The 27,384-nt window shown below is 41.8% G+C and overlaps 1 protein-coding gene across 6 annotated transcripts in view; it reads left to right on the top strand.

Moving 5' to 3' along the window:
• The first annotated feature begins 7,129 nt into the window (after positions 1-7,129).
• The window catches only part of ELF2 (E74 like ETS transcription factor 2), a 37,538-nt gene continuing 17,283 nt past the window's right edge, over positions 7,130-27,384 (top strand). The window contains exons 1-5 of one of the 6 annotated variants that reach the window (XM_030492925.1): positions 7,196-7,399; positions 8,304-8,416; positions 15,034-15,229; positions 16,289-16,454; positions 20,852-20,952. Coding sequence is in view for 4 of the 6 variants with exons in the window: in XM_030492919.1 (XP_030348779.1) it covers positions 15,158-15,229; positions 16,289-16,454 (238 nt within the window). In the remaining 2 variants the exon portion in view is untranslated. Of the gene's footprint in view, positions 7,400-8,097; positions 8,417-12,032; positions 12,055-15,033; positions 15,230-16,288; positions 16,455-20,838; positions 20,953-27,384 lie in introns of those variants that run through there. The other 5 variants (XM_030492920.1, XM_030492919.1, XM_030492921.1 and 2 more) reach the window with 5 other exon arrangements.

A 27,384-nucleotide genomic window follows, 5' to 3' on the forward strand; every position in this document is an offset into this window, starting at 1 on the left:
AAGGTCTGTATGGGATAGGGGAAGATATGCAGGGACAGAAAATGTTTTGTGTGAAAGGATGTAAGCGCTACTGTTGCTTGGTCTGCTGTCCATGGATTAGCTTATTTCCACAGAGCCCTGTCCCCATTATCACATAGACAGTTCTGCTTTCAGGAAAGGTATTTCTTGGTTGTATGCTCTTGCTCTTGCTCTGCTTACCTGCTGCACAAGATGAAAGATGTGCAGGATGATGTAAATAAAGTCTACCCAGGGCGACAGGCATCAGACATCATCGTGGGTAACAGGATTCTCCTATATTCTGGTCTTTGCTCCTTTGGGAAGCCGTGGGAGAAGATCAGCTTTACTAGAATGGGAAGCAGGGCTAAAATTGGAGGTTTCCGTGCTGGAGTTTTTTCCTGCCATTTGCTTGAATTGCAGGTAATTAAACAGGTTGTTGAAACAGCATGATTTGCTTAGTGGTTTAGCTATCTGCAAACGTTCTCCACTTTAGCTGGGCATTTTACCAAACTCAAATGACGGCTTTAGTAAGCTCTAAAAGGCTGTTTGTGATTGATGTTCAAAAGCTCCTGACAACAAATGGGAAGCTTCTGTGAAATAAAAGAATGTTCTTCATGTGGTCTGTTAATTATTTGTATTGGCTTCACATGGAGATCCGGTGCCTCTTAACTACCTGCAAATCTTGTGTGTTTAGTGATAAATATCTTTCCTTATTTTAAACCTTCATGACTTAGTGATCTTTCAAGAGATACGTGTGTGAGCTCTGCTTGTACCCTAGGAAAACATTATACATTGCTATAGTTGCCATGCTTCATCTCAGAAGTTTGGCTGCCTGTGCTCTGTCTTAGTTCAGCACTGACTGCAGTGTGCAAGCCAATTAAGTTAAAGGAGAAAATAGAGAACAAGTGGAAGAGGAGAGACAGCAATATGTATCAAGATCATATTTCATCTTTCTCTCTCTGTAATTAAATTAAATTACTGATTCATGGATTGACTTCCCATAATGTGATTTTATTTTTCACCCCCCTGGTTTCTTTCTTCCTGCATAAGGCCATCTTATTTCTCAGTAGTTACTGGGAAATGTTATTTTCCAGTGAGGGATAATAGAGAATAATTAACCGCTGGGCAACATGCACTCACATCATCAAGCAGAAGAGGGCACTAAATCAAAAGCAGCCTGATTACGAAAAGCAGAAGAGAGAAAGGATCCCCCATTCTCAAAGCCTGGAGCTGAACAATACAGGAAGAAATGAATAATGTATGCTTTTTCACTGGAGAAAATTGGCTTGGTTTTTTCTTTTCTTTTCTTTTCTTTTCTTTTTTTTTTTAATTGTGGTTTGGAGAAAGTCCAAATCATACAGATCCTTTAATTCCACTGTTGTAGTAAGTGACTAATTTCCAATGCAAAGTATTTGGTGCTGAGGCTGTTATAGTACAAGAGGAACCAAACCTGGAGTAACTGTGCAAGGCTTGATGGTTCTTGCCAATGGAAACACAATGAAGCTGGATGGGAATGTCTTTGTTTCCATTTAATTGATTAATGAAGTTCTGTAAAATCAAAATCACTGCAGCCTTGCCCCTTTTAACTTATTTCAAGTATCAGCAGTAAAAAGAGGTGACACAAACTATTCAGTCCTGGTTATGAACACAGCGAGAAGGACTTTGAAGTGTTCGAAGTTGTTACTTTCTGAGATAAACCTTAGTGGTTTGATTTCCACACCCTGTCCGTTTGCTTTCAGCGTGTCTCTTCGCAGACTCTTGTCTTCTGTACCAGTTCTGAGATCCTCACTCAGGCACTGTCCGCATGAGAGTGTTTTCTAATGGCAGAGCTTGGACATTCATTCCTAAGTGAAAGGTAGCTTCCAATGCTGAAATATTTTGCTATGAAAGATAAATCTTTGAGGATAATTCTTTTTTCAATTTTTCTTTAAAGCCAAACAGTTAAAAACAAACTAGATGGTCTCTGTAAGAAATTTCTTCTCACAAAACATGAGTTTCCAAAGGGTTGTCCTGTATCAGAAGGGTCCCTTGTGAGCATTCTGTTTTCTGCTGTGTCTAAATGAAGAAAATCAACACGCCATGTATATACCATGTATTTTTTTGAGTGAAAATGAGGTAAAGTCCTCTTTCACACTTATTCTAACTTTGATTCTTTTTTCTAAGATATTGCAATGGCTGTATTTTAAAGTATATCTAGCATACAGCAACAAAGTGCTACAGACTTTCCTCCTTTGTATCTACGCAATTCCTTCTTTCTTAAAAGCAACACGTATTTATCCAAGGGTAAAATCCCACCTGAAACGGGCTTGTTTCAGCATTGCACCGCTCCCCTGCTTTAATCGCACAACTCCCATGAAATTAGCGGCGTTACACCCCCTGCAATGCTGAGGATCAGAAGCTTCTCGTGCTTCCCTACTTCCCAACGCAAAGCAGTGTTGTAGTTTTAAGGAAGGAAGGGAGGGGGTGTGTTTGGGTTTTTTTGGTTGAGGTTTTGTTTTATTTTATTCGAAGTTTTAAGCCATTAAGGGGAAAGTAAAAAGGAGACAGAATGAATTCAGAGATTAGGATTAGACATGCAATTTAAAGGACTTTGCTGTATAATATAAGCTGCTTTAGTAGCCTAAAGCATGAAGAAAATCAAGGGGTAGATAGGAAGTTTAAGCTTGAGTTAAGCTGACACTAGCCGTGTGTCTTTATAGCACTGAAAATTTGCTTTTGTGGGCAATGAGGAGTCTGAAATTTTGCCTTAAAGCTGTCAGATCTGAAATTCTTCACAGATGGAACCTTTATTTATCTGGTATTTATCCTTGGCAATAGGAATATGCAAATCATCAGATCTACAGACCTCGAATTAGGTCCCATATCCCTGCAAAAATAACTCTAAAAGCTGGTGAGCCATGCTTGTGCGTGCCAAGTTAACCCAACCGCCAGCCTGGGTGAGGTGTGCTCCTCCCTGCCCCACAGGCAGGAACGGCTGCAGTAGATGGAATGCCTACCCCTGCAAAGCGTGAGTACCAACTTGCTTACTAGGATCAATTGGTTGGTTGACCAGCACCTTGTAGGGGCAGGAATTTAAAACACTGGTGCTTTAAATACTTTTTTAGCTATGAGGGTGTGGTAGGATCATAAACATCATCTTATATAAAAGCAAGACCATTCAAATGTTTCTGATTTGTGCTAGGGAAGTGATCACTTTTGGGACAAATACATACAACAAAATATCCATCCCAAACAGCCCACTGGGAATTTCCTTCCTTCTGGCTGAGATGGCTTCATTAGTATATGAAGCAGCAGCCAGTAATGTCCCTTGTAGCAGGCTGACAATATCCTAGAATCCAACTGTTAGCAAGCATAGGGATTGGATTTTTTTTGTTTGATTTCTACAGACTATCTTTATTTTCAGTAATTTTATGCTTAGAACTTTCTTGAAAATGCTGAATTTACAGGTTTACGATTAAATGGTAACATGGTATGATTCCAAGACAAAGTGGGGCTTCCATTAGGATTCCTTTTAAGTGCTTTTAATGTGTCCCACAGCTTCACATTTCCCATGGCTATATACAAAGCAAGCTCTACTGTAATGCTTGGTTTACCATGGGTTTGTGGTCTATAGAATTTCCCTTGTCATCTTTACCTCTGTAATCCCAGCTGTAACCTTTGGTCCACATGGTCAGGCCTTCCTTGTGTCTTCTAATCCCATCGTGCCACCAGTTTTCCTCTATATCTCCATATACCTTGGATGACTTCTTTTTTAGAACCATGGGATGGTTTGGGTTGGAAGAGACCTTAAAGCTCACCCAGTCCCAACCCCCTGCCACGGGCAGGGACACCTTCCACTAGAGCAGGTTGCTCCAAGCCCCTGTGTCCTACCTGGCCTTGAACACTGCCAGGGATGGGGCAGCCACAGCTTCTCTGGGCAACCTGTGCCAGCGCTTCACCACCCTCATAGTGAAGAACTCCTTCCTTATATCTAATCTAAATCTACGCTCTTTGTGCTTAAAGCCATTTCCCTTTGTCCTCTCCCTACATGCCTTTGTGAAAAGTCCCTCTCCAGATTTCTTTAGGCCCCCTTTAGGCAGTGGAAGCTGCTCTAAGGTCTTCCCAGAGCCTTCTCTTCTGCAGGCTGAACAAGCCCAGCTCTCTCAGCCTGTCTTCCTAGGAGAGGTTCTCCAGCCCCCTGATTATCTTTGTGGCCTCCTTTGGGCTTTGCTCGAGCAGGTCCAGATCCTTCTTTTCCTGGGGGCTCTAAAGATGGATGCAGTACTCCAGGTGGGGTCTTATGAGAGTGGAGTAGAGAGGGAGAATCACAAGGGGAGTGACCAGCAGAAGCGGGTGCAAAAGCAAGTCAGGTAAGACACAGCACTGCTGTAGCTGGTACACAGCTATATCATATCAGTCCGCTGGCTGCTGTGGGTTCGCATAAAAAATAGCTGCTTTCTGGTGGGTACACGTATTGGTGTTGGTCTTGTCTGCTCTGATACTTGTATTCTTGAAACATGTAGGAACTTTTCTTTGAGATCTCTACCTTTTTATAAAATCGAGCTGAAACTGACAAATAATGTTGAAGGGAAGGGAATTGCAGAGATGGATGGATGGACACACAAATAGCTAGGTCTCAACAAAGCTTGTTTGCTTAGGCTAAACCACAGCTCAGTTTAATGATGTTGGAACACTACACAGCAAAAATGGGATGCTGCTCTACGATTCTATAAGCACAATATGGAGTCTATTAAAATTTCATGTAAAAAAGAAAAAAAATTTACATTTTTGTTTTCGAAATTACCAAGAGTTTTTACGGTTGTTCTATCACTATATTTTTCACAGAGTAGTCTGTATGTTTTGCAAGTCTATCCTAGGAAGGAAAAAACCACTAATTACACCTGTAGAGTTACTGCTACTTCATTAATAATGATTTACAGAATGGACTGACTGACAGAAGGGTCATGGGACCATCTTTCTTCTAGGTCATATCTTGGCCATTTCTTCTGGGTCATGCTTCTGGGTTTGAATCCATGTAACTCTCCCCTTCCATCTGAACAACCAAAGGCAGTAAGCTCAGCATATAGAATCAGATAGGCTACAGTCTTTTGAGGACCAACGTTTAAAAAGCAATGTGGACCACAGCTTTCTATATGTAAAAGGGGCAGAGAAGCATCTGTTGAACTGCTGATCCCCTGTGATCACACAGCAGTATCCCAGCAATAGGAGTTTTGAATTGACTGCAGGTCTACTTCGTGAGTGGGTGAAAAGGGCCACTATTATCTTCCTTCTTTAATAGCTGCATCACTTATAATTTCAGAAACTATTCAGGTGGAAACTGAAATGAAGCAGAGATGTGCTTTTGCACTCCGAATGTGAAGTGTGTATGTGTATGACTGTACCTGCTGCTCAGTGCTGAGAAGGCTCCTGTTAAAAATGAGAATGTCAGACTTTTACAATGTACAGGCACAAGGGGGCCCAAATCAGTTTGAACAGAAAACCTTCAGTGTTAAGAGTTCCTTCCGAGCAAGTGGCTTTGCAATGTTGAGTCTCCTTGGCAAAGTGGTGTGGGTTCTTTTTTTATCTGTAATTAACACGAAATGCTTCCTATTCAGCTAAGGCTCTTCTGTTCATTTCTGTGAAATGCAAAGAAGGGTATAATGGTTAAATCCCAGTATTTGTAAAGAAGACCAATTCTGACTGAAACCTCTCAGATCAGCTTAGATCAAGACAGTCTCAGTATGTGCTCAGTTTTTGAATGGCCTCTGACAATGTATCTCATATTGACAAGGGACTAACACATGCTGCATTACAAATTTGGCTAGTTTCAAACCCGATGTGCTCCAGAAGTAGATGGCTGACTCAAGAAAACTTGACACTGATGTGCCAGCGTTGGCCCTACAAGTCACTGGCTGACTCAGTCCTGTGTGCCTGGGGCTCTATAGCTGCTCATGAGCACGGACAGCTCATTCTCCTACCTACCAAAATCAACTGCCAGAAACTAATTACACCTCTAGGGCTGGATGCAGTCATTGGGATGCATTTTCGAAAGCAGGCACCTGTTTTCCCCTTTCCAATACTGAGCTGAGGGTCACCAAGACTGCATCTGCTGCAGGATTTCCCCCTCATCTTTGCTCTCTACATCCTGCACATCAACTTGTTTATCAATGACTTGGATGAAGGGCTAGGGTGTACCCTCAGCAAGTGTGCTGATGATACGAAGCTGGGGGGAGCGGCTGATACACCTTAAGGCTGTGCTGCCATTCAGCGGGAGCTCGGTAGGCTGGAGAATTGGGCAGAGAGAAACCTAATGAGGTTCAACGAGGGCAAGTGTAGGGTCCTGCACTTGGGGAGGAAGAACCCCAAGTACCAGTACCTACAAGAGAGCAGTTCAGCTGAGAAGGACCTAGAGGTATAGGTGAATGATAAATTGACTATGAGCCACCAGTGTCAGGAGGGAAAAGAGTATCCTGGAGTGCATCGGGAGGAGAGTGGCCACCAGCTTGAGGGAGGTGATCCCCCCCTTCTGCTCAACCCTGGTGAGGCCACATCTGGAGTACTGTGTCCAGTTCTGGGCTCTTCAGCACAAGGTAAGACAAGGGGCTACTGGGAAGAGTCCAGCAAAGGGCCACAAGGATGATCAAGAGTTTTATGAGGAGAGGCTGCAGGAGCTGGGCCCATTTAGTCGAGAGAAGGTTGAGGTGGGTCTCATTAATCCATATAAGTATCTCAAAGGTGGGTGCCAAGAGGATGGTGCCAGACTCTTTTCAGTGGAGCCCAGTGACAGGATAAAGAGCAATGACCACAAATTAAACCACAACAAGTTTCACCTCAATGTGAGGAAGAACTTCTTTATGTTGAGGGTGGCAGAGCACTGAACAGGCTGTGTGGAGGATGGAGGGGGGGGGGGCGCGGAGACATTCATAACACGCCTGGACTTGTTCCTGTGTAACCTGCTCTAGGCGGCCCTGCCTTGGCAGGGGGTTGGACTGGAGAGCTCCAGAGCTCCCTTCCAGCGCTATCGACCCTGTGACTCCCTCCAGCTCTGAACACGAAGCCCGGAGCCGCCCCTGGGGAGCAGCCCCCCCCTGAGGCAGCTCCCTCAAGGGAGCCTCGCGCCCCGGCCCGCGCAGCGCCTCCCGCGGGGCCCTGCGCAGGCGCGCAGCGGCCGCGCATGCCCGCAGCGCCCCCGCGCGCCGAGCGGCGCGGGCATGTGCAGAGGCGGCGGCTCGGCTCGGCTCGGCGCGGCGCGGCGCGGCGCGGGGGGGGCGGGAGCCGGGGCCGGGCAGGTTGCGCCGCTGCGCCCGCCCCTCCAGCAGCGGGGCGGCCCCAGCCCCGGCTCTGCGCCTGCCCGCCGGCGCCCACCGCCGCCTGCTCCCGGACCGGACCCGCGACGGACGCGGCCTCCGGGCGCACGGGCACGGTAAGGGCGCGGCGCCGGCTCCTGCCTCCGCGGCGGGCGGGACGGGTGGTGACAGGCGGCCCTGGGAGGGAGACAAGCAGGGAGGGACGCAGAGAGGGGGCGAGCGGGCGGCCGCCCCCTGAGGGGGCCACGGGACCGGCTTGTCCCGTTCCGGGGGGGCTGCCACCGAGGCGCGTCGGGCGGGCTCGGGGTGGCGGGGTCGGGGGTTGCTCCGGCGGCACCTCCCCTCCTCCCCTTCCCCAGCCGCACTTTCGGTTTCGCGTGGGGCGCGGGGCTGGGCGCGGCGGAGCGGCCGTGGGGCCAGGGCCGCCCCTCATCCCCCTGTCCCCCCGGCCGCCCCGCGGGGGTCCGCGCCCGGCGCCGCCGGCGAAGGGGGCGTTGGGGGCGGCGGGCGGTTCCCGGCGGCTGTCAGAGTAAGCAGAGCCCCGAGGCGGCCGCGGCCTGCCGCGCCGGGCCCCGCTGCCCCTGCCGCGCCGGGAGCGGGAGCGGGGCGGCGGCCGGGGCAGCGCGGCGGGGGCAGCGCCTTGTTTACACAGGGCGTCGGGAGAACATGGCAGCCCGGGCGTGCTGGTCAGCCGCTGTCATGCGTGCTGGCGGCGGGGGAGCCCCGCCGGGCCTGCCGCCTCCCGCCCGGCCGCCACACGCCCCGCGGTCGCCGCTCCGGTTGCGCCCTGGCCAAAGAGCTCGAGTCCGGCGTATTCTTAATTACACCTCGCCGCGGCTGTAAAACGTGGTACTGGGTCAGCTCCGGTGTTCGTGCTTATCTGTTGCCTTTTGGGATGTGTTCTCTCATGTGTCTGGGTTTTTTTTCCCCCCACTTAAATAATTCAGTTCTTCGTTCTGCGTGTTCCCTCCCTTACGGCTAGTCACTGTCATGGTCCTTGTGACTTTTTTAACCATTCAGCTCCTTCAGCAAAGGCGGCTAAACCTTCACGGCTGCCAGTTTGTGAGGAGGGTTCTCCATCTGCTGTGCTCGTCTCATGTCGTGCTTGGAGGTTGTCTGTCTTCTGTGTGCTGGTAATTATTCAACTTTGTTACAACTTAACCATAAAGCTTTTTGGCACTTTCTGATTAGTGCATACATGAATCGAAGTTTGAGAGCTTCCTAGTCAGTCAGGACAAGTAGCATGAAGTGAAGTTGAGCCCAGGGATATAGGGATATAAGCAGTAGAGAATTCTTGAGACTCATAAAAAGAGTGCTCTAACAATAAAATCACAAAGCAGTTCAGGTATTCCTGTGTCTTAAAAACTGTGGAAATAGCATGTTTGTGTGTTTTGTGCTGTAACTTTGAAATGATGCAGAAGTGTGGACATTGATTTGGGGAAAGCTCAAAGAACGTAAGGGTTTTGTATCGCTTTACAGAGATGTCTGTTATTAGGGTACCTTGAAAAGCCCATGTCATTGAGAGGCAATGTCATGAAGCCGTTGTATTGAGTACTGCAGGAGAGATCTGGGTCAGGGACTGCTACCACAAAACTAAACTTTATTTCATGGATATTAAAGAAATTACATGTAAGTCTACAAAATGGTATGTAATGGGTCTGATCTAAGATCCTCTTCCTCCCTCTCCCCTCTCCCTGTCTCTGACAGTGGACAGGATCAGCTGCTCTAGGAAGTGTTCTGGGAGCAGGATGGTTATTTTCTGTGGTCCCTTCAGTGACATACTCTTTGCATCTCTCAGGTTTCAGTAATAGCTGGTTCAGAAGGTCCCTAAGCTTCAAACTCTCTGTGCATCTTTGTGTTTAATAGTTGCGTAAGCCCTTCCGGGGCTTCACTTCCATGAAGCTGCCTAACTTAAATCTTACAACTTATTCTTTCGCCCTCTAGAATATCCTATGAAAATGAATTACATAGCTTGTGTGTGCTGCTTCCTTTTGTGTGTGTGCGCGCTGTGTTCTTTTGGTTTTGTTTTTTTTCTTTAAACCCGCATCCTCACCATTTAATTTCATCCTCTCTGCTCTTTTATTATGTAAAACGATGAATAATTGCTCCCTACTCTGGCTTGTGGGGGAGTGGAAATGGATGTTAAGGACCAACAACTGAGCCGATGGAAAGAGAAATGCTGACATAAAGTGAGGGTACAAAGTGTGTGAATCCTGTCAGAAGGAAGAGAAGGTTTGAGGGATCTTTAAATAGAGAGCAGTGGGAAGAGAGCCTGCTAATAGGATGAAATACGGGAAGGTCCAGCAGAAGCCTCCTGGAGCCACAAAGCTTTGTGCAGAACGTTAAGAGTTTTTAAGTGATTATAAGCTTATGTTTTGGGGCTCATCAGCTTTAGCTATTGAGGTTTCCGAGCAAACTCTGGATGGTCAGATTATCAAATTAAATATGTATGGAAGGACTTCCTCAAGGTTCTTACTGGGTTTGGTACATCATTCGTTTGATCCAATGTAATAATTTCTGTGTGTTCAGCAGGAAAGTTATTGCCTTGTTGTATGGAAACTTCTGAAGTATGATGTGGCCAGAACTGCTTGCTTTGGTGATTCCTCTTTTTAATCTCCTTTTCTATAACTTCTAGAGATTTGTGTAATTTATAAGGTACTGTATATTGTATGGATTGTCTGTCTTGTTCCCGTGACCTTGTGGATGCAAAGATTTACTTTGTATCATCCTTTTGAGTATAACCCCTGGTTCTTTGGATATTTACAAGTTGGGGTTTTTTCCTACTCCATTGGCTCTTTCGGTAACTTTTTTTTTTTCCAGTTTTTAGACTTGTTTCAAGATTTAAAAAAAAAAAGAAAAAAAAGGATGTTGATTCACCATTTCTTCTGCACGTGCCCGTGTGAATCAATTAGCCCCAGCTGTAAAAATTATCTGGGAAAACAGATAAAAAAGACCTTTTGGTCGGCAACATTTTTTTGCAGAATGTGCCGTGGTTTATGTGTCTCAGAGTGATAGTGACAGTTACTTGTGTATTTGAGGTGCTGCCTATGAAAGACCATCTTTGTACCCTTAGGAAGCCTTGTCACAGCTAGTGGGATCCTGTATTTCTATATAACTAATTTCACTTTCAAGCCGACTTCTTTAACTTTCCTTTTTTTTTTCCGATTAAACGAAAGGAAGGCCTTTATGAAAAAAAAGTTGTGTGGGATGCTACTGCTGGCTGCAGGCCTGCTCTTGCGGTTGCGTCTGTGTAGGTATCCGCATAAATCTCTTCTCAGGATTTGGGATGCCAGCGGAATAAAAGGGGGACATTGTTCCAAATACTCTTATGTTTCTTCTGAGTGCTGTGGGAGCAGCTGCCTCTAGTCACTGCTGCCCAGGCTTCTGCATGTTTGTCTTGTTTTCCTCTGTGGGTACGAGTGTGTGCATCTTTTTTTCAAGCATTGATTTTTTTTTTTTTTTTGTTTGTTTTATAATTTAAATAAAAGTGTACTAAAACTATTTGCAGATTTATATTTAGAGTTTTGTTTTGAAGCCGGTCCTGAATAACTTCACTCTGAGCCTGGCCTAGTAGAACTGACATTCTGCCATCCTTCCCATGCTGGTTTTTCAATTGTTATTATTTTTAATTCTGTTGAGTTACATGTTTGCTTCTCTGTTAACTTGGTACGTGGTTGTGCACAGGGGGATTGACTTAAGATTCTGGTTTTTGTGGGGCTACTGTGCATTCATCACAGTTGTGATTAGCAGCGTTTTTAAGCTTCTCTGGTAGCTGCTGAAAACACAAGAGAACAGTGTGGATCTCTTGTAGGCAGACACTCGGATACATAATGAGGCTGTGTAAATGCACTATTAAATATATGAGTAAACTGTTTGGCATTCTGCAGCCTTTATGACAAGTGCTCTGTAGGCTCTGAAGATGTACGTGCTGTAATCGGTCATCTCGACCAGGGAAAATGATTAAAATTTTGGGTCTTTGTTGTCTCTTTTGTAGTAGTAAACAGTTAGAAACCTCTTGCTGTTGAGGCAAAGAATGTGGCTTCAAGTTTTGGATCTTTGGTTTTGTTTTTTCCTTTTTTGAGGGTGGGAGCACCGGGACTTATTTGTCTTTTCCCATGACATATGTATGAAAATAATGGATGATGCAACAGAGCTGATGTCCCTGTTATAAGGGATGTTCCAAATGTTTCAGAACTAGTTTCTCTCTGCTTTTTCCGTGAATGGATGTCAGATCTGTAACAAAACAATTTGGTCATGTCTTTTGGAAATGTCAGATTTATTTTTTTTTCCTCTCTGATGTCATCCCATATTTTGCTTTGTTGTAAGCACCTGTCCGGAGAGGAATGAAATTGGTGTGTGTGGGTTTTTTTGTTTTTAAATCTTTCTGCATGCTGTTTTGTAATTCAGAAATAGTCATACTTTGAACCAGCTTCTCTGCTGGCTAATTGTATCACTGGGAATAACCTGGTCCTCTTACAAATCTGAATCATCTCTTTCTTTAAGAATCTGAGTCTAATTATGCTTGGTGGTTTTGTCTTAGTCAGCCTTGGGAAATGTGAATTTTGGAACTGATTTCTGAAGTGGCTAGGCAGTCTTTTCCTTTTACAGAAGTCGTTAGTCATGACTTGCTGGGCAGAAGAGGAGGAGTAGATTCAGTATTCTACTGAAACTTCAGGGAGAAGTGAAAAGATTCCACAAGGAACTGCTTAGGGAAAGCGAAGAGGGTTCATTCAAAAACGGGTGCGTCTGCAGGAATCTGATGTGCATTTAGGTGTGTGGGGTGTGTTTGGGTGTTTGCTTTAACTTAGAACTTGTAAACCAGACCTGACCAAAACTCTTTTAACTTCCCATGTGCTGGCCAGGGGGCTTGCCTGTTTCCCCACCCTGTAAGGTTTTCAAAGAGGTTGCTGAATAGCAAGACTCTTAGTATGAAGTTCAAATCCTGTTGTATAAAGGCTCTGGGTCTGTAATTTATTCCTTGCCGTGGCTGTTCTGTGCATTCAGTCTAAAGACACCGTCCTTTTAATGAATGCTAAAGTTTAACATCTCTCTGATTCTTCTGTATATTTTCCCCTGTAAGATTCTTACTATGAATTTCTGCTCGAACTGGAAAATGTGGATTATAATTTATGTTCCTGCATTGGCCTGTCTTCACTTCTATAGGTAATTAGTAATTTATGTAGAGATAAATCAGTGCAAGGGTCATCTAAACCTCTTGTAACCTAGGAGACAGAAATAGCAGGTTTTTGACATGAGCTGATCTAGTACACGGTATTAAGTGTTTTCAGTTAGTACAATTTGGCAGCTGTTTGGCCACCTGTGTGGGATTATAGTAGATAAAATATGAATATAGAGTAGATGTGGTCTTGTTTATGATTGTTTATTTGCATTAATTAACTGTGTGAGAACCAAATTAGCTTTGTGACATGCTTAAGCTATGCAAAGGTACTGCATGAAGTACTGTATTTTCTTTATACATAGATGCGAGTCTGAATTGCAGGAATAATGCTGATGTTTGAAAATGGTTGGAGGCTATGCTTCCAAATTAAAATGTAATTTCCATTCTTTGGACTTCTTTTTTGGGTTATGATTGCTTGGCAGGATTTCTAGTGTGGATGTAGATGGAAAACTATAGAAGAGGAAAAAGTCTTTTTGCAGTAAAAGTGTTTTAGGTTGTTTTTTTGGTTTTTGGGGTTTTTTTGGGGTTTTTTGGTTTTTAATTCCTGATCGATTAGTGTATCCATCAACAGCTGGTTTTCTACTTTGCATATTTCTGAATGTAAAGACTTCTGAAATAACGTAGTAGTTGATAAGCAGATAAGGATTAGGCTTTTTCAGCTAAAAACCTGGAGGGGGTCACATGTATGAGGCTCCAGCAATGCTTGTTAGAGGCTTTCCAGCTTGAGTCTTGTGTGGGGAGCGGAGGAGGACTTTGCTTTCTTTTTCATCAAGGAAAATACTGATAATCAAAAAGTGGTGCTGGCTTTACAAATGAAACAATGGAAGATAAAGTATTATGGTGGTGTTGTTGTGGGGTGTTTTTTTTTGTGTGCTGTTACAAATAAAATATTTTTAGGTATGAATCATAATTTCTCATGTCAAGTTGACTGCCTATATAAGCAAAAAGTGCCTTTTTTTTTTTCCCCCAAATTGCGCATATTCCAAGAGAAAGGATAAAATATATCTTGTGATTATTCTGCTGCTACTATGACAGCTGTTGTTTTGATTTGTTTATTTTTGTAGTAACCTGCCATCCACTGTCTGGCTACTGACTTTTTGTGCTACGTTGATATGGCAACATAAATGGTGCCTTTCTGAGCATATTTTTGTGGTTGTGCTGAAGGATCCTCAATAGCTTTGGATAAATTGAAGTTTTTAAACAGTTTTTGCATAGCTGTGTTTGGGGGTTTTTTTGTTGGCTTTCTTGCTTAGTTGACATCCAGTTGGGGAGATCAGTAATTGTCCCTTCTTCTAGTACGCCTAAACTATTGTGCCTGGAAAGACTTCCATGCCCATAGAAAGCCCAGTTACTGTGCATGAACCTGAGCTAGCTTTTCCCTCTTTGTGCAAGGTTAATTTAGTTTAAGCTGGCTGCGTGCTATTGAAAGCAGGTTTATTGAGTTCACCCATTGGAGTATTAATAAGAATTATTTTTTCTTCAGTGTGTATTGGAAGATCCCATTTTCTTGCAGACCTTGGTGCTTCTGCTAGCTTTAGAAATGGATGAATTTTATTAAAAATGCTGGGCTAAATTCTGGCTTCTGTTATAAAGCATTGATCTCAGTGGACTTACCCACAAGGGTAATTGATGGCAGATTGGGTTCTTAGGTCTCACGTGGAATATGTGCTTTCTGTTCTAAGAAGCCAAACTGCTTAGTTTGCATCTTGAAGTAGTAAACTGCTCCTCATGGCCCAAGGTTTATGAAGACGCGTTATTTGTCTCTTCCAAAGACAGGATATGAGTAATAATACTTACTCAGAATAAATAAATAGCAGTTGTTTAGAAACAAAGCACTGCTGTTAAGCTAGCTTTAAAGAAATTCACAAAGATGGAGGTTATATATCTTTGTAAGTTCAATGAGTCCACGGCATACCCAAATTGAAGCATTATGATGTAGAATAACTCCTTTTGGACTCATAAGAATTTCTTCTATGGGGGGGGGAGAGGAACTGCTACAATACTCTTTATTTCAAAGAAAACTGTAGGCTAGAAATCAGGCATGTGTTTGTGAGATGTGTATTATATATGCATCCCTGTAAAAAGGCAGTATGTTTGAAAGCTGTATAAAACTAGTTATGAAACTTATGAAACGATAGCTTTATGAAATTACCATGAAACTAGTAAAACAAAGAAGAAAATTCCATCTCTGAATTTAATAGGAAAATAGTAACTTTAGAAAAGCTTCACGAACACAAAATGTATGAATGTCTCAAAAAATTAGTTGATATTTGACCTCAGAAATTAGTGATTTTGGCCCATGGAGAATATCTGAGGATATTATTTGTTTTAAAAATGGTGTGCAATTTAACAAATGGCAGAGAACCAAACTGAAATCGTCTTATCTTAGTATTAAAAGTTAGTGTGAAACTTGTGTTGTATGGCAGTGTTCACTCAGCACATTGTCGCATCTGTTGCTTTCAGCGATGCCCTCTTTTGATGTTGAGATGTAGCATGCAATAACTTTCATAAATGTTGGAAGACTTTTGAATATAACCTGTGCAAATAATTTCAAATCATTTTGTGTTTCAGCCACCTCTGCCTAGCTGTTCGACAGAAGTGGATTGTGAATTTAAGCCTTTGATAACTGCAGGCCGTCAGCATTACTGCCTTCGAGATAGATAACAACTCTCAAAGCGTCTTCAGGGGATGCACCATGACATCAGCAGTGATTGACACGGGAGGCCCTGGCCTGGAGTTCGACAGCAATGGAATAAAAAATCAAGAGGTTAGGAAAACAAATATTATTTACTGAGAAACTTTACAACTTTTATCTTAATGTGAAAGAAAAACTCACTGTAAACTTACTGTGAAGGCAAATGAAATGGATTAGAGGTTGTTGTCTGAGGATGAAGAGAGCAGCCCATATTTCAAATATCTGTTATTATCACAGAGAAGTGGGAGCCGTAAGTTTTGAAGTCTGCAGTACACCTGTAGACTGGGTTAACAAAATTATATTCTCCACTAAGCCTCTCTTTAAAGTAAAGATCTTGGATGTGTCTTGAGGTGTAGAAGAAGAGGAGCAGAACAACAGAAGAACCTTTTTCAGTGTTAGCCAATGTGATGTATTTGCTCGTATTTTGCATTCTTATAAACAAATAGTAAATGCGTTCTACTATCCTGTAGCTTGTAGTAAATTTAATCTATCAGGGCTTCAATTCTGCAACACTTCAACAGATTAAATATGCTGTTACAGATGTCTTGGTCCTTAAATAAGTAGATATAGGTGTATGGGCTTTGAAGTAGACAGTTCTTTTTTGATAGCTTACATACTTAATCCGAAACATGAGTGTTCATAAGGTACAGGTCAGATGTAGGTATGTTGCAGAACATATGCAAAGGCTTGATTACATTTCATGGGAGCTGAAGGACAAGAAACACTTCCCACAGCTGAATGTCTTAATTAGAACACTTGCTCTTTTCCAGTATCTTGAAGCAGTCTTATGCTTTAAATTTTAAGTGTGTAAAGTCAGGAAAATACCTTTGAGATTGAGGAAGGTCCCTTTGATGGATGATAAGCTGTCTCTCTCTTTTTTGTTTTCTTTTTTTTTCTTCCTTTTTTTTTTTATGTGTCTTGCTTTAGAAGACAATTTGCTTTAAAAATCTTTATTATCAGTATTCCATAAAATATGTAAGAGCATAAGAGGAAAATATTAATGTAGAGTTCAACTCAGCAGTTCAGTCTTTAGAGCATGGTTTTTTTCTTCCTTTTTCTTTTTCTTTTTCTTTTCTTTTCCTTTTTTTTTTTTTTTTTTTTTAATTTTTATTTTTTTCCCCCTTTCTATAGGAAAATGAGCCAGTCTCTGAATTCCCAGCAGTGATTGTGGAGCCAGTTCCTAGTGCCAGACTAGAACAGGGATATGCTGCACAGGTCCTGGTTTATGATGACGAGACTTACCTGATGCAAGATGTAGCAGAGGAGCAAGAAGTTGAGAGTGAAACTGTGGAAACAGGTAGACTTATTTTAATTTTTTTCCCCTATGAGATTTTTGTACCTTTAGAAGTTCCTGAGGAATGTGACTTTGTGTTTACCCAGAGGATGAGATCCTGACCTGGGTTCACATCCCTTCCCTCTAAGCTTAGTTTTCCTTAGCGTCAGTGGTGACAGGATGGGGGCTTGGCAGGTAAAAACGTCACCTTTAGTTCAGGTGACATTGTAACACCATGTACCGTCATGGCCAGGTTTTTTTCCTTGTTACTTACTTATGCAGGGAGTTAACTAGGCAACTAAACCTGGAGTTTTTAAAAGATCAGCTGAGTCATGAAGCCGGTTAGAGTTTAGTTTTACAATGCTTCTCAGCCAAATAACTGCAGGGAAGTTGGCATTAAGAATTGCGTGGTTCTACCCTATATTGCAACTCTTCTCCCTTCCCACAGGCTCTGTCCTCTGGCCTTTCCTATCCTATGGATAGGAAATCACTCTTAGACCTATTCCTTTGGTCCTAGAGTGATTTTACTGCTGGTTTAGTGGTAGGAGTGCATGGCTGGGGAGAATGGAGTTGGACTGTCCTTTCATGGGCAAAAAGCCCAATAGATTGAAAATTAACCCATCTGTGTTGTAAAATAACAAGTTACGAATGGAGAAAGGAGGAGAGCTTTGGCGTTAAAGCGGCTGACCTGTGCAGTGATAAGCATGTCTCTTTTTGTACACCTCTGTCCAAAGAACACGTTCAGGAGCTTTGAACTTTGAGGGTGAACAAAGTCTGTTTAAACTGTGTGAAGAAACAGAAGTTGTGCTCCTATGGGAGCCTGATTGTATCTGACTGCCATGCTGCTGCTGTGCTGCAATCCCTATTGTCCTTCCCATTTGCTTTCTTGTGCTGCTTCTCATACTCGTTGGACATCTTTTAGCCATTTCAATATGCTACCTTTGCAAGAAAAAAGTAGCAAGGAAACCCTCAACTTGTGTGTTTTTGCTTGGTTAACTTTCTGCTGGATGAGCATGCTGACAGGGCTCAGCCAAGGGCCTGTTGAGTGCTGGGGTAGGGAGTGCATACAACTGTGCAGCCAAAGGGAGAACAGGTCTTGGGCACTCCGTACTGAACTGGTGAGACCACTTGACTAGAACATGGACAGCATATTTTGCTATCCTTGGGCTGCTTAATTTAGAGTTGGAGTTTGAATTCATGATATCAGGCAAATACAACAAAGCTGAGAGGCTCTTGGCAGCCCAGTAAATATATGTGCATTCCCATCAGATTAGGTAGGTTTCAGTCCGGGTTTCTCTGTAAACAGCGGATGCAGTTGCTCATACATCTTTCTGAATCTGGATGTTCATCTCATGCAGCACTGCATTAGAAAATCACATGCATCAACTTCCTAAAATGCGTGTGAATGAATGGTTCAGATTTTCGGAGAATACTTACAATTCCAGTTTACTCAAATGTGTTTTCAATTAAATATGCTAATTACAAGTTCAACAAATTCATGTAAAGACAAGATAGGAGATTTTTTTAAAAGTATTATTATTTTTGACTGTGGTAGTAAAATTTTTTACACTTAAGGTGAGAAGTGAGGGTGATTTTTCCCAAGAAGCTGAGTCTTAAACTTCTATTTTGAAATCTTCAAGAGCTTTTAAAAGCTGTTAACGAATAGTATCACTTGCAATTCCGAAAGAGCTTTAGGAAGAGGTAACCTCTCCTTGTGCATCTGCGCCCGTGCTCTGATTTTTCATTATTACTTGTATAGTATATAAACCATTAATCCAGTGCAGTTTTCATGCTGTAATTATATATGACAGCGAGTGATGATTCTTGCACAGAACTTGTATCTAGTGTTGATGAGGGAAGTGCTTGGTTTAGATTGTTCTGAGGGAGGCAGTCCTGTGGGGCATGTGTTTTGACTGATGTTTTGGTACAGCCAAGAATCTTGCTGAATTTACTGCTAATATAGAGAGGTAAAATGGGCGAGGGAAGAGATACCGGACTGTGGGTAGGAAGCAGTTTGATGTTGGAGAGATGGTAAAAGGTGCCGTAGTAAATGAGAAAGCAGGCTAAGGGAAAAACAAGTGAACAAGGTACAATAATGCTTATTTAAAGAGCATTTTAAGATGTTGTTTTTCTGAAGTACATACCTTTATTATGCTAACGATCCTAATTTAGATAGGTGCAACAGTTTGATTTCTGTGCATCTTAGAAGAAATATCCATTGTTGCTAAATTAGTCTCAATTCATAAATGTCAGTTAATTGCTACAAAAAGAAAATTCACATCATTTGATAAATTAACACTTGTTGCACCAAGAATGAGTAAACCTGATCCTTTTTCTGGCTCTAGATTCTACAGACAGCATGGTAAATACTAAAAACCCATCTTAAAGAAGTCTTGGCAGTATTTGGAATAATACATGCCCACATAACCTAATACACTCCCCATTGTCAGTATCTCTACTGTTGGCCATGGACCAGAGTTGGGTTTTTTTCTTTTTCCCCTTCTTGTGACAGTCCATTGGCAATTCCAATGACTACTGATTTACATGCTTTATAATGTTACAACATACATATTTCAAGAGCCTTGAGCTACTTCGTGGTTAATCTAAAGCTGCATAATTTAGTAAAATGTAGCATTATTCTACATAGCACTAGGGATCAGTGCCACTGTGGGAAAGCTAGTCGGGTAGCTGATGTGGTAAAATTTACTTATGACACTGAAGAGATGATTTGTGCTCTGTACTGAATAGGTCTATTTGTGGTTTGCTATTCTGTGGCTGGATTTGAGGCGGTGTGGACTGTAAGGACTGTCAGTGCTGATCCAAGGGCAGAATTGGGACCCGTAATGTTGTTTTGTATTAAAATTCTCACATTTTTGAAACCACAATTCAGATAAAATTCTATTTAATCATTATAAATAGCCATATCTATAAATACTGTTGAATTTTTAGTTAATTCTAGTGGAGTACGGTGTTTCTTTGCCTGTCAGACTCCTTTCAGCCTCTTTCCCACCAATCTATTTTGATTCATTAATTAAGGATGATTGTTTATAGTTAATCCCTTAACTATAAAATTAACCCATTAACTATAAAAGTAAATCCCAAGAGTCTTTTAACAAACATTAAGTCTTTCTTTAAGAAAGACATTAAGTCTTTCTTTCTTTAAGAAAGACTTAATGTTTCAAGGTTTGTTTTTTTTCTGTCGTATTCCAGGAAAAAAAAGTCTCTCTGCTTGGAATAGAAAAAAATGTTGACAAAGGAGTTTTCTAGGAAAAATAACATGTAGGAATTTTCATCTTTTCAAGTGATCTTATGACTTTCGTAGTGGAAGTATTGAGTGCCTTCTGTAATGTTTGGAAGGGAAAGTATAAGCTTTAGGTTGATACAGTGTTTGAGTTGATTTTCCTGTGCTTATGGTATCATTCTTAGAGGTATCAGTACCTCTAGACTATAGTGGACTGAGATACATTCTTAAAATTTTATTAACTGCAACAGTGGAAGTGTTTGTATTATAAAAAATGCATCCTTCATAACAATTTTTAATCATATCCAAATTTTGTTGGTTTCCATTTCCTGAGTAGTTATCTCTCCATAAAGTAATTAGCCCTTCAAGTTTAGGCTTTATTCAGCAAAACCTTTGTAGTTTACCTAACAGCAGAAGCTGCTGTCATCAAAGAAGCAGTCAGTCTGAAATTACCAGTTGCTATAGTTCTGTTTGTCACGACACAGAACCCATAACGTGAGTGTGTAGGTGTTGTAATGGGCTAATCTAATCTTTAAGCTTTCCATATGAGCAATGCTGAAGGTACCATAGTCATGAGCTGCAAATCTTGTACATGGAAGTTGTGTAGCCTGTTAACTGAATAAGGCATGAAATGAATATTTAAGCAGGATTAATGCTGTTTTAAATATGCCAAGTTATCTACAACAGTCTCATTAAAATTGATTAGTACTTTCTGAACTCCCTTCGTACTGGTTTTATGCCTGCACCAATATTGCTTCTGTGTTACCTTATGATGAATTTGAAAAACTGGTGGTGTTTGTTGTTTACAAGTTGTGTTGAACAGTAAGCAGCTATTAAACACATGTTGCTATGAGTACAGTAAAGCTTGATCCCTGTGAGAGGTATACCAAAATCATATTGCCAATATAGACCCTGATTTAATCGATTCAGTTAATCTGATTTCTCAGTAGTATTTTTCACCTTATTTTTTAGTAATCGTCCAAGCAGCAAGTACAGGTTTGGGATTTATTTTTAATTCTTACAAGTTTAAAGAGGAAACAAAACTAGTGCTTTTGAGAAGTTGAATTATCATTTGATGTGTGAACTATCACCACATTTTTTAATTCGATGTTCCATCAGAAATCCTCCCTGTGGTGCGAGTTGAAAGTCTGTTTTAATTCTGAAAATGTTATTGCCACAGGGGGGTGGAAGATCTGCATGAAAAAATGGGGATCTGAAAATGAGCCCCTCCAGGATTACGATCTGATGGAAAAATATTGAGCTACACAGACAACAATGATGGTATGTTTGTCTATAATATCTTAAATTATTCTTTTCCCACTGGGAAGTTCAGTTGAAACTATCATGTAAATTGATGGCCATCCTTAAGGAGGGAGGGGGTTGAATAAACAGTGAGTTGAGGCTTAACTCCTCCCTTAATTTAAACAGATGCATGAATAAAATATGTACTTTAAGGCAAGATCTTCTTTTACAGAAGAAATACCAGGTTACTACTTACACTGGTATCACTGTGGGGAACCAGCTTTGTATATCTATGTAAAGTCTTTAGTTACTACCTGTTTTTCTTCCTGCCTCTATATGTCATCTTTCATTATGATTAAAACTGCTTCCTTCTGACTTCTTTTATGTCAGTTTGAGCCTGTGAACTCTTGTGTTTCTCTCAGATAAGTTTCCATAATTTGTTAAATATCATATACAAAGGACTCAGATCTGGGTAGAATCTTACCTTTGATTGTGGTATGTGCACCAAAGGGATAAACAAACGAATGTTATCGCTCATTCTGTCCAGACATTATTTGATTAAACTGCCTCTTACTAAAACCGAGACAACACAAACATCTGGTGTACGTTTTGGTAGTGCTGACATATCCTGTTGATTGAATTTAATTTCCTTATACTGACGGCATTGATGAGAACTTTAAAAGTGGGGAGCAGTTTGCTTTAGAAGACTGAATGCAAATGAGTTGGGACATTCTAACCACTTGATTAAACTCTGCTTAAGTTGGTACTGCCTTTACCAAAGAGCTAAAATGAAGCCTATTAGCTAGATAAAAGGGTAAAAGTAAGATAAAACTGCATGCAGTACTTGCTCTACTGCAAGAATTGGATGTCTCCAACACATTCATGAATTAAGAATTTATTCTTTGGATGTGAGCTAATTCTGGTTTTGACCCCTTGCTGCTGCCACATTGGTGTGAGTTCTCGCTCTGCCAAGGAATTAATTGCATTTTTGTTAGTTAAATGTTGATGACAGTGAAACAAAATGATCCCCCTCCCATTGTGTGTGCTATTGTATGGCGCTTGGAGCAGTTACACCAAGGGTGGCATATACCTCTGTTCCCAGTAACGTTCTCAATTCAGAAACAAAATTCAACTGTAATTAAATTTTATACCATCCTTGCTGGTGTTTCCCTTTCTGAGAAATTAATGAAAGGAGGTGTGCAGCTGCTCTATGGATGACAATATTTTAATGTAACAGCAACAGCCTGGCTGTGGTGTCCAGTTCTTTCTAGATTTCAGGTTTCTGCCTTGCTGTGTTCAGTGCTCCGTTCATACTGAAAGAGCACTGCAAGACTAAGTATTTATAAATAAAGCCTAATTAACTACACATTTCAGGCATAATTTTTATTTTCCGAGGCTGATGTGAGGCTAATTGAATGGCTTGCTAGTGTGAGGTGTTACAGATTGGGCTTCAGATGTACGAGTGCACTCTCCTCTCGGCACCCAATTTCAGTTGCAACTGGGGGTGAGAAATTGTAGGATGTTACTATGAAGACTCAGCCACAGCATTTTCCTAATGTAAGCAGAAAAATTCTGTGGTTTGTATCTTGAAATTAGAATGCAGTGCGGCATGCTTATTGTGGTGGGAATGTACAAGAGTTGGTGGTCTTTATTCATCAAAAATAGAGTAACACACTTGAAAGTATTTTTTAAAGGTGATCTTCATGATAAAAGGGAGATTGTAGTTGACAACAAATTCTAGGATCACAGCAAAGGCATATATGTTTGAGCAGGACATTTAGTCCTTACGAAGATTCAGTGGGCTTATAGAACAGACATTTGTTGTTACCAGAGAACTCTTAAGGAATTGTAAATGCTAGGTCTTGAATAGAGAAATTGCTGAACAGTGGCATAGTTCATATGCCAGCCTGTTGCCAATCTCATAGACTGTCAATTTTGTAAAATCATGTAATGTGCTATGCAAAGATGTGGTTGATAATTGTCTGCTAAACTGCCTTGAAATTAAAGAATTAAAGTTAGAAGGCAGCGAAGCGCATGTATAATTTCAATTTTTCTTTTTTTTCTTTTTTTGGGACAGCCAAGTTTTTCTTATTCTACATTCACAAGTAATAATGTTGGAATGTAGACACTTGCTGTTTGGACACTTTTCTGTTTGTCAAAGGTAGTATCAAACCCTAAGAATATATTTGCTTTTCCATGTGGGATCTCTAATTGCTATAGGAGGATCCTGAGTCCACTTAAAGGTGCAGGTTGTGACAGACACTTGGCTTTAGTGTGATGACATTTCATATGGTGTAGTCAAGCAGATAAGCTTGGTACAGTCACTGACCTCCTTCCTCGGTCTTTCCCTGGTTCCTCTGGGGACACTTTGTGGTTATTTGCAATTACTTTAGCTGTTTTTTATCGTGGGATACACGGTGTATGGTAATGATTGAGCTGATGTGTCGGTGAAGGAGATTGCTACATCTTTCTGCACGTTTCTGGCATCTAATAGTTAAAAATGTTTCTTTGTGTCGTTGCCCTTGCAATGCAGTAATAATGATGAATAGTTTGACAGCCTGCTGTTGAGGACAGCAACTAGTTCTGTCTAATCTAATTAGATGTGATTTCTTCAGGATCCTGGGCAAAGCTGACCTTTCTGTAACTACTCAGAATTCGTAGGTGGTTTCAGCACTTGGGTCAGAACATTCCCGGACTCCTGAAGTTACGTGAAGCTTTTTAGCTTGGTTGGCATTTCACTATTGTTCCTCTGTTATCATTTGCAATTTCTCACGTACACTGCAAATTAAATACACAGGATTTTTTCTTTCTTGTTCACCATTTGCTGTCAGTGAAGGGAAAAGGTGCCATTGGAAGGCTGTACTTTTAGCGTTTCAAGTTACAAAGCTTGTGAAATAGTTTTCCAAGAGAAACTATAGTCTATTACCAGAGAATGTTTTCAACGTGTTTGTCAGAACTGAGGGAAAGGTAGCTTTGCACAGGAGACTGGGGGAGAGGAGACAACCAATTTCTCTGTAGCCACTGAATGCGGTATTAGTTTTGAGGACTGTTCAAGGAATGCTTAATATAATTGATGATCACACTCCCATCCAGTTCTGCAGATCTGCTGAAACCTTCTGGTTTTTCGTATTTTGAATTTGTACATCTGCTGACTTGTGTGCAATTAATCACATCCAGCTGCTTCTCTTGAGTTGTCTTTCACTTTTTTAAAATAACCAGAATGAAGTTTAACTGGTGTATATTGCAAAGAAGTGAATCTTATTTCCTTTAACGTGAACAAAGTTGTCTATATCCCTTAAAGCAGGAGTTGATAGATGTTTCATCCTGTGTTTATAGACTCTGAAGTGCACAGGGATGGAGGTGCTGTCAGCTAAAATGCAAATACTTGTTGTTGTCTTGAAATTACTTAAGATTTACAGTTACTGCACTCCTGTGTGACGTGAGCATAGTTTTGAATGATAGCTTTCCTGCATATTAGAACACGTTGACCACCTTCTTATTTTTCCTGGCAGTTGGTAGGTATATCATGCAGTGAAGCATGTAGGTCTGCCTGGCTATCTTGACAGCTCAGCTTGTGGTTTAAAAGATTAGAGTAAAGCTTAGTCTCTGTATATTCTTAACAGAAAGAAAAGAAAAAAAAAACACTAGGCTGATAAATATATTTGTCTGAATGATGCTGTTTGGGGATCTGTTTCTGTGTATTCTACATTTTTCCTGCCAGAAAAACAAGTTAATCTGTAATTTCATATGGTCCTGTTACATGACAGTAAATATTTCTTGCTTCATTGGGCCACCCACCACTCTTTGAGTAGCTTTTGTAGCCCTCTTTGTTAGCCTTCTGCCTAGAAAGGCAGGTTGGACACAGGGGCTTGGAGCAACCTGCTCTAGTGGAAGGTGTCCCTGCCCATGGCAGGGAGGTTGGAACTGGATATTCTTTAAAGGTCCCCCCCGTTCTATGATTCTATGAAAGAAGGCCTTAAAATAGATTAAAAAGTTAAGTGCATGTTTTCTTTTTTCCCTATTGACTGTGTGGTTTTTTTTCCCCTGAAACAGTAAGATTTTATTAGCATGGCAAATCAGTTAGTGTTCAGTATAAAATAACTGGAAGTCATACAGTTTAAACAGATGGAACTGCAGGGTTTTCAAGGAAAATCACATTCCTCCTTAAGGATGGTGTTACGCTTTAATACTATGCTTACACAAATAAGTTGGACACAAGTCAAAATGATCACTTCATAGATTTATTGTAGTTGCTTACACTATAATCTTGACGGTGCATGGGCTTGGAGTTTTTTCAGCTGGCTGGAATCCCCTGGGCAGCCAGTGATACTCTCCCTGTGTACCATCAGAGAGAGCAAAGGATCAGAATAATGTGGGCAGCTGCTCGAGTCCATTTCATGCGAATTGGCACACACTGTGCTAAGTCTGTGCTTGAGTAGTAAATGGATGCTGCTTAGAGCACTGGTATTAAACCAAGAGCTTGATGTTTATGCTCTTTGTTTAAAAAAAAATTCATTTCTGACACATGGTGTTTGTCAGAAATTATACACGCAGATTGCTTGAACGCACTTACTCGAGGAGTGCACATATCTTGGGCAAAACTTCCTTCTGCCTGTGGCGGATAGAGGGAACAACTTGGATGTGAGTCAAACACTTCAGTTTGTGACTGGAAGTTGCAATTAGTGAACAATCCTCACTGAATTACATAGTGAACAGTAAGGCAACAAACTGTGAATGCATCTTTTCTAATACAGTGTGAGCTTCTGTTGGCACAGGTCTGGATTTTCAGAGGTATTTAGTGTCTCGGTTTTGATTTGGATCTAAACTGACAAACGATTTTTTAACCATATTTTAATGCTGTGGAGGTAACAGCTTGAAGAGAAGTGTGGGTAAATTATGGTTTTTAGCCACAGTAGGTATGTGGGACTAAGTGACTTGAGTATACAGTTAGTTCAGCACTCGGTATGTAAGCTGAATCTGCGGTGTTGCTAAACAACACTGCATGAGGCTTCCACTTCTATTTGAGAACGTTTTAATGACGTTTCATTGCGCATTTAAGTGTGTGCCTACTTTAAATGCCTTTACTTGTCCTTGGGCTCGTCTCCGCCAGAAGCATTTTCTGCTGGAGAATACAGCAGAGTCCCCTAGTGGAAATACGCTGATGGAAGGAATTCTTGTTAACACTGCCGTCCCACCTCTCTGAATAACATAAGCTGACAGGAGCGCTCTGCAGTTGGCAAAGCTGTATCTGCATGGGAGCTTTTTGCTGTCACAGCTGGCTGGAGAGTTGCCTTTTTTGTCCATGCTCCTGCCTGGTTAGAGCTCAGCTGGCAAAACTTAAGCATGGACCTACCCTTAGGTATTGTGGCTTGAATGTGAGAATGAATGATCTTGCTTTTGTAGGTCTTGCTTGTTATCTGACAAGGTGGTGAATAAATTTTATTCCTTACAGCCAGGAGTAGATAAGTGATGTGTACAAAATGCCTGTATTTTTATTTGTGTATGTAAATTTGGTCATTAAATTATCCATAAAAAGCCTTGGCAGTTGTAGTAGGAGTATGAGCTGTCAGAAGTTTGAGGTACTGGATTTACCAGTTGGAGGTGACTTATGTTGGATACTATTTTGTGATTTCTGTGCCGGGGGAAAACGCTGCTAAATCCTTGCTTGTGATCTAGATCCCAGGAGTACTAAAACTTGATAGGGGAAGAGAGATTCTTAATTGTCAGCTGGATGCAGCTGGTGCCCTTGGCCTGTTTTTAATGGAGTGCTGAAGCTGCTGTACAGAGAAGTCCCTTTGGGCAGTAAGTGGTTGCTTGATCCTTCCAATAATGCCTTAACAATACAGGCCTCGTCAGGCATGCGTGGCATTAATGAGGGAGTTCCTATGCAGGATCTCCTCGTGTAGCTCCCTGTAGGACATACGTTGCTTTTCTTGGCGTAGCTGCTCTTCACATCCTGGTCTCAAGTTATACCCTGAGACTAAGCAGCACAGGGACTCAGCCAGGAACTTGGAGAACATCTTGTGGCTGTTGCTGTGTGCCAGGAGCCTGGCAGGGAAGTCTGTGGTGTTACTGAGGCAGGTTGTTCTTCAGATGGCATAGGGCACAATCCTAAAAAGTGGTGGTGGTGGGTTTTTTCTAATTAAGAAAGAAATGCATTCTCTCTCTCCCCCCTCCCCCAGTCTGGTCAGAGGCCAGATCTGAACAAGGATGGGGCCCCTGGCGAACTGGAAAAAGCATCTAATGTTCCTTTGGAGTCAGCCCTGCTGCTGTCAGGGAGAGGAGGAGGATTGCAGTCTGGAAGGACTGATGTTTTCTGTCGAAACATTACTAGAATAGGTAGCTCAGGAGTTTGCCTGAGAAGACGACTTGCTAAGTGTTAGGGGTTGCCTCGATGAGGGCCATCAGGTGTGTCCCGAGAGAAACGCTGCCCCAAAAAGGCGTTTTAGTGGAGAGAACGGGCTACCCGGG

The sequence above is a fragment of the Strigops habroptila genome, chromosome 7 (genome assembly GCF_004027225.2).
Source record: "Strigops habroptila isolate Jane chromosome 7, bStrHab1.2.pri, whole genome shotgun sequence".
In the NCBI taxonomy this organism is placed as follows: domain Eukaryota; kingdom Metazoa; phylum Chordata; class Aves; order Psittaciformes; family Psittacidae; genus Strigops; species Strigops habroptila.